The sequence below is a fragment of the Papaver somniferum genome, chromosome 4 (genome assembly GCF_003573695.1).
Source record: "Papaver somniferum cultivar HN1 chromosome 4, ASM357369v1, whole genome shotgun sequence".
Taxonomy (NCBI): Eukaryota; Viridiplantae; Streptophyta; class Magnoliopsida; order Ranunculales; family Papaveraceae; genus Papaver; species Papaver somniferum.
Genome location: NC_039361.1, coordinates 98,219,942 through 98,225,533, shown reverse-complemented (window position 1 = coordinate 98,225,533; position 5,592 = coordinate 98,219,942). Strand labels below are relative to the sequence as shown.

The following is a 5,592-nucleotide window of genomic DNA, read 5'->3' as shown; positions in this document are numbered from 1 at the left end:
TTGAATGAAAATCTCATAGGCTCATCTTCATTGTAGAATAGAATGTTGCTGCAAGTAAGTTTATCAAATCTTCCTTGTCCTAGATTAGGACAAATTAAGAACGTTTCATTAAGTATTAAGCACCTCCCTGGATGTCCTATCACACGCTTTGCACAGTGTATCTTGCACCACTATATGTTGCAGATACTTTAACCAAGTGCAAAATACAAATTTCACGAAAAGCAGCCGTTTGATTTCGTGACTCAATCCTCTAACAGCATCATCGGGTGGCGTCACGTCTCTACATTAATCATCTTGACAATATTACCCCTGTATTTGAACATAGCTAAAGAAGTCGCCGGGCTAGACCAGTCGCAAGTGGGAAAGAGTAAAGATTCAGCAGATTCACAAGATTCATTGGGCTATTTTCGTCTTCTTCACTTATTTCTAGTCCACGAAATATCTGAGTGGCGGGAGAAAACTCTGTGTGAAGTAGATTCTCTCGCTCCATTTTCTCTTCCCCTTCGCTCACCAACAGTCGACCATGGCGGTTCTAGTCGGAAACCTAACACTACTGGTCGATACAATCTCGATCCGAACAGGATTACCAGATCGTAGAACCCGGTTAGCAATACTGGACGTAATCTTGAAAAAAGATTATTATTCTCAAATCATTAACAACGTTTCTCTTTCTACAAAATCCGAATCTTCTCGTCACGATAAAGCTGAAATTAGGAATTTCTTATACGGTGTTAATAATAAAAAAGGAATTATAAATTCAAAATCTAATTCTTCTATGGATTTTGATTCTGAATTTAATGGAGAAGACGAAGGTGATGAGGATTTTGAAAGTTGGGAAGAGCAAATGAGAAAAAGAGTTAAAGAGTTGGAAGAGTTGAAGGAATTAGAGAGAAAAGCAGAAGAATTACAGAATAGAGTTGACGACGATGATGATGGTGGTGATGAAGATGAAGATGAGTTTGGAGGGGATGATGAAGACACTGAAGAAAGGAAGAGGATGAGAGTTCGAAAAGAGCTCGAAAAGATTTAATTTCTTAACTTCAATCTTATTTTTCCGAAGAACTTTTTAATTTTATTGCGCTTGAATTTAGGGTTGTGTATATAGTGTCTAACTGGAAGTTAGATTAGATACATCAGCTGTCGCCTAGGTTATTCACTGCACAGTCACCTCGGATCTTGAAAACCTGATGTATTCGAATAATAGTCTTTCAATTACACCATTAATTTAACACCATCAGTCAAACTAGTAGTATACCAGAATTCATTCAATTGTCGAAAGAGGCCAAATTAAAATAAAAATAAAAATAGATATAATTTGGGGTTCAGTTACAACCTTGCTTTTGTCTAGTGAACCCATGTTACCAACGTCATCCAAGGCAGTCTCACGATCTGGTGTAAGACTGAGATAGTGTGTGCATGCCTGCATGGGTAACTGAATGGGTCATGGATGCTCAGTGCATTGCTGTTTTGTCTAGGCATTAGATTATTTTGGTAGAAAACTAGCATTAGATTAGTTTCTGTATGTGATCTGGTTATTTTTTCCCCAATGGTGGAGATTAGGTGGCGAAAGAGCAAGCTGAGCGAAAGAAAACAGCAACATTGATGTTTGAGTTGGGACAGAAGGCTTACAGCAGAGGAATGTATGGTCGAGCAGTTGAGTTCCTAGAAGGTGCATTAATAATCATTCCAAGACCCACTATGTTTGGCGGTGAGGTTCGTTTCGTATATACGAGATACTATTGTCGGATTACCCACTGTTCCAATTGTGTTTCATTAAGATATAGCTGTAGTACTTGACTCAAAAATGGATGTTAAAATTTTGGTCTTCAGATACAAATATGGCTTGCTATGGCTTATGAAGCGAACAACCGACATGCATATTGTATTACTCTTTATCAGCAGTTAGAGAGGAAACACCCAAGTGTTAGTATTCGACGGCAAGCTAAGGAGCTTCGCTACATCTTACAGGCACCTAAACTTAAAATTTCGAAGGATGAAATGGTTACGATACCATTAATTGGTTCCGGTTATGACAGGTAAATTCGGGCTTTCCTCAATTATCCTATTATTCTCATTAGTGTCCATGAGAAACAAATCAAACGTATCCTTTGTCTCTTTGATAGTGCTTTAGCTAATAGAAAGTGTTCAGGAATTCATTATAGATCATTTAGTATAGGACTTATCAGCCAATGGTTGCTGGGGGTTCTATTTTCCCGAGCTTTAGAATTAGCAAACCGAAGGAGAACAAAATGTGACCTACCTGAAACAGAAGTTCTCTATGCACTGCTACATCATACTAAGGAAATTTTCTGTTGAAATTGCATTATGGAATATTCTAGCAAATGTTTATATATTTAATATCCCCCTTGCCTGCTTCAAATATTCACCACACCATCTTTTTGGTACATGTAAGGCATCTTATTTTACTCTACTCGGGGTTAACCGAATATTTTCTAGTGTATTCTTGTCAGCAGACCATTCACAGATACCTAACATGTGAGTGAATGTGTAACATATGGCAAGATACCAACTTCTAAAAGTGTAGGGAACATTAGAATGCCTTGGTTTGAGTTCTAAACAAAAACGAAACCTCTTAATTCATATTGGAACATTATAATGCCTTGGTTTGAGTTCTAGACAAAAACGAAACCTCTTATTTCATATTTCATTCATTACCGAAAAATTAGAGTTTTTGATTTGTCCACCAAACTCGTGAACCTTCAACCGAGTGCTCAACGTTAGGTTCACTGCTGATCTTGAAGTTAGAAAATGAATAAAACTTAAACCCAAGAGAGGTTCACCCTATTACCATTTTCTTGCGAGGTGTCACTCTCAAGCCTCAAATACAAGATCAGGTCTTTCATCTTAACTAGCGCTTTGAACAGACTCCTCCGGTTATTACTTTGGCTCTGATCACACACACAGCGAAGCTCCAATATTTTCATCTATGGAGCTTATGTGTTCCCAGGATATTCTGTTAAAGTTGATCAAACTAACAAGAACGAGTGGATTGTTTTTTTCAGTTATGCGGGAACCTGGAGTGACAAGTACAAAGATCAGCCTCCAATCCCTAGTGGTAGAACAACCAATCAGCTTCCTTCTAACAAGGCCTATCTTGGTGATTTTATGGTTTCGCCTTCCCCATCTGGAGGGTCCAGATCGTCTGTGCCACTGCTTGGGTGTGCCCTATGTGCCACACCAATAGAAACACGGTATTTTCTCTTGGATTTGTAATATCTTCTTTAACTAATTAATTATCTTTCCTAATCGATTAGTGTTGTATAAATAGAAAATCTATTTAGTTAGTCATGGTTAATGAGAGGAATGATGTGGCGTGTTTCTATTGGTATGACACATAGGGCACACACAAGCAGTGGCACAGACGATCTCGACCCCCGTCTGGATGGGAAAATAACCGAACTTTATGGGCTTTCGTAGCTGTTTGGGTGAGCTTGGTAGGAGTTGCTCTCATCATTCACAGGTAAGCCACAAAAGATAGTACTCCCCCCCCTGGACAGTGTTCACCAATGTGCATATACAGACAGTGCAGAATTCAGATGCATGCATGTGATGCATTATATCTCACCAATCTCAGCTTCAGGACCAACCGCCAGCATTTCACTTCTGCACATATTTAAGCTCTCCTTATATTGTACTTTTTTACAGAAAATAAATTGTATTCATGTTTCAAATGTTGTATATTATATTATTATTTCATGCCATGGATATTTCAAATTGTATTCGTTGACTTCCATCTCCGCTCGTACTTAAGCCCTCGCTATATTTGTTTTAATAGGAAATTGTGTTCATGTTTCAAATCTTGTTGTGTTCAAGCCATGAATAGATATCTCCTTTTTCCACTCCTTTCTTTTGATAATTAATAGAGGGAAAGCCACTTTTACTAGGGGAAAGCTGAATTTAGGGTGGATTTAAAAAAAAAATCCCCGTATTGATCTCCCTATTTGGTAAAGCTAATCACTAGACACTAGTTTGTTAGAGCTAGATTGGAAATCCAGCATATGTTGGGAAGCCTTTACATGTTGCAAACGAAAGGGTCAGATGATACCGTACCAGCTCCTTTCCTGTTGCACGACAGACATGAACTCCAAGCACATGCAATCCAGGAGAATAGAAACCAGTAGGATCCAACGGATACAAAAGTTATAAGCAAATGACAAACCTACACCAGTGAATCACATAGTTTTAGAACAAAGAACAAGACAAAATATAATACGTATGACACTGAAAAAGTGATCAATCCATCCAACAACTTATATTTAGTGAAATAATCAATTAAGGGTTTAATAAAGTTAAAACTGCCAATCAGATTCCTGAAAAGATATCGCATTTGGGATTCAGATTGAACCGTCAGGATAGAAGTTCAAATATGCCAGGGTTTCACTCAGCTACATCTGACAAGATAAAATAGATTAATCAGACCTAATGGGGGAAAGGGGGTGGAGGAAGAGAGTGGGGGATGGCTAGCATTTTCGTCTTAGTCAAGGTACAGCGGTGAAGGGGTGTCATGATGAGCAGCAGGAAAATATCAGTAGAGATGACTAACATTTTTTCACCCGAACAATAGAGGAGAAGAAGTATAATACTAAATTTGGGAGCTTATTTAGCCAATACGAATCATGCTTCATCTATATGCATTTCAACAGTTCCAACGTTTTTCTTTTTTTTTTTAGTTTTTATTGTCATGACAAATAATACATTTTAGAAAGAACAGTAGAGATAATCACATTCTATAATTTAAGATGCAAACGTGACCAATGGAAAAGGGGTAATCATGCACTTTGTTTCTGGGTTGCACGAATATAAATACAGTTGATCAAAATTATATCAAAAGTTAAAATTAAAAAACCAAGAAAAATAATTATTGTTTTTTCTTAATCCACCCAATATTCAGCCTTTTCCCTAACAAAAGTGGATTTCTCCTTATTAATTATCTTTCTTTTCAGTTCCTGCCCATGGCCCGGCCATGAGGTTGCATAACTCATGCCTATCAACTACATTGGCCGGTCAATTCTACACCCATGCTTATGGTTCAAACGTGTCATTATCAGCACTACCTTGAAACAAGTGATTCATGTTCAGCACAAACTGAATCAATTGTCTGCCAAGTTTCCGAAATGACAAAAGTCAAGGCTTTTGCTGGTAACATTTGCAATACTCTATCAATTATACACTCAAGTCTAAGGCCACATGTATTATCTCCCAAGTCCCACCTTAGCACGGCACAATAGTCTCGACTTTAACTTACGCTCAAAAAACGAACCATGTTAAAAGAAAGAGAAGTTATGTTCTGCAAGTGTTAGCCTATGATGCCCGTGAAGTTTACAGGTGGCCACACCATGAGCTTGAGATTTGGGATCAAATGTCATTTGAACCAGGATCAGCGGACGGATCCAAAATTTTATGTCTGGGTGGGCTAAATTTTTTTTTTTTTTAGCCAATACTCTATTTTACTTTTGTGATTGCAAAATTCATAGTTGCGGTTATAATACATGACGCGACATGTTATTTTTTCTTTTTTACATATCAGATTTCAGTTCGAGAGTTGTTTTCAGAGCAAAATGCTCGGAAATG

General features: G+C 37.8%; 1 protein-coding gene across 1 annotated transcript; it reads left to right on the top strand.

Annotated features, from left to right (window-relative positions):
- The first annotated feature begins 461 nt into the window (after nt 1-461).
- Nucleotides 462-3,768, top strand: LOC113274100. Its single transcript, XM_026523598.1, has 5 exons — nt 462-1,024; nt 1,561-1,713; nt 1,831-2,036; nt 3,024-3,212; nt 3,360-3,768. The coding sequence occupies exons 1-5, from the start codon at nt 524-526 to the stop codon at nt 3,436-3,438; spliced, it is 1,128 nt and encodes a 375-aa protein (XP_026379383.1). The 5' UTR covers nt 462-523; the 3' UTR covers nt 3,439-3,768.
- Nucleotides 3,769-5,592: the final 1,824 nt, after the last annotated feature.

Coding starts and splice junctions, on each gene's coding strand:
- LOC113274100 (XM_026523598.1), top strand. CDS start 524: ATGGCGGTTCTAGTCGGAAACCTAACACTACTGGTCGATACAATCTCG. Junction 2,037..3,023: donor ATTGGTTCCGGTTATGACAG/GTAAATTCGGGC, acceptor TGTTTTTTTCAG/TTATGCGGGAACCTGGAGTG. Junction 3,213..3,359: donor GCCACACCAATAGAAACACG/GTATTTTCTCTT, acceptor TATGACACATAG/GGCACACACAAGCAGTGGCA.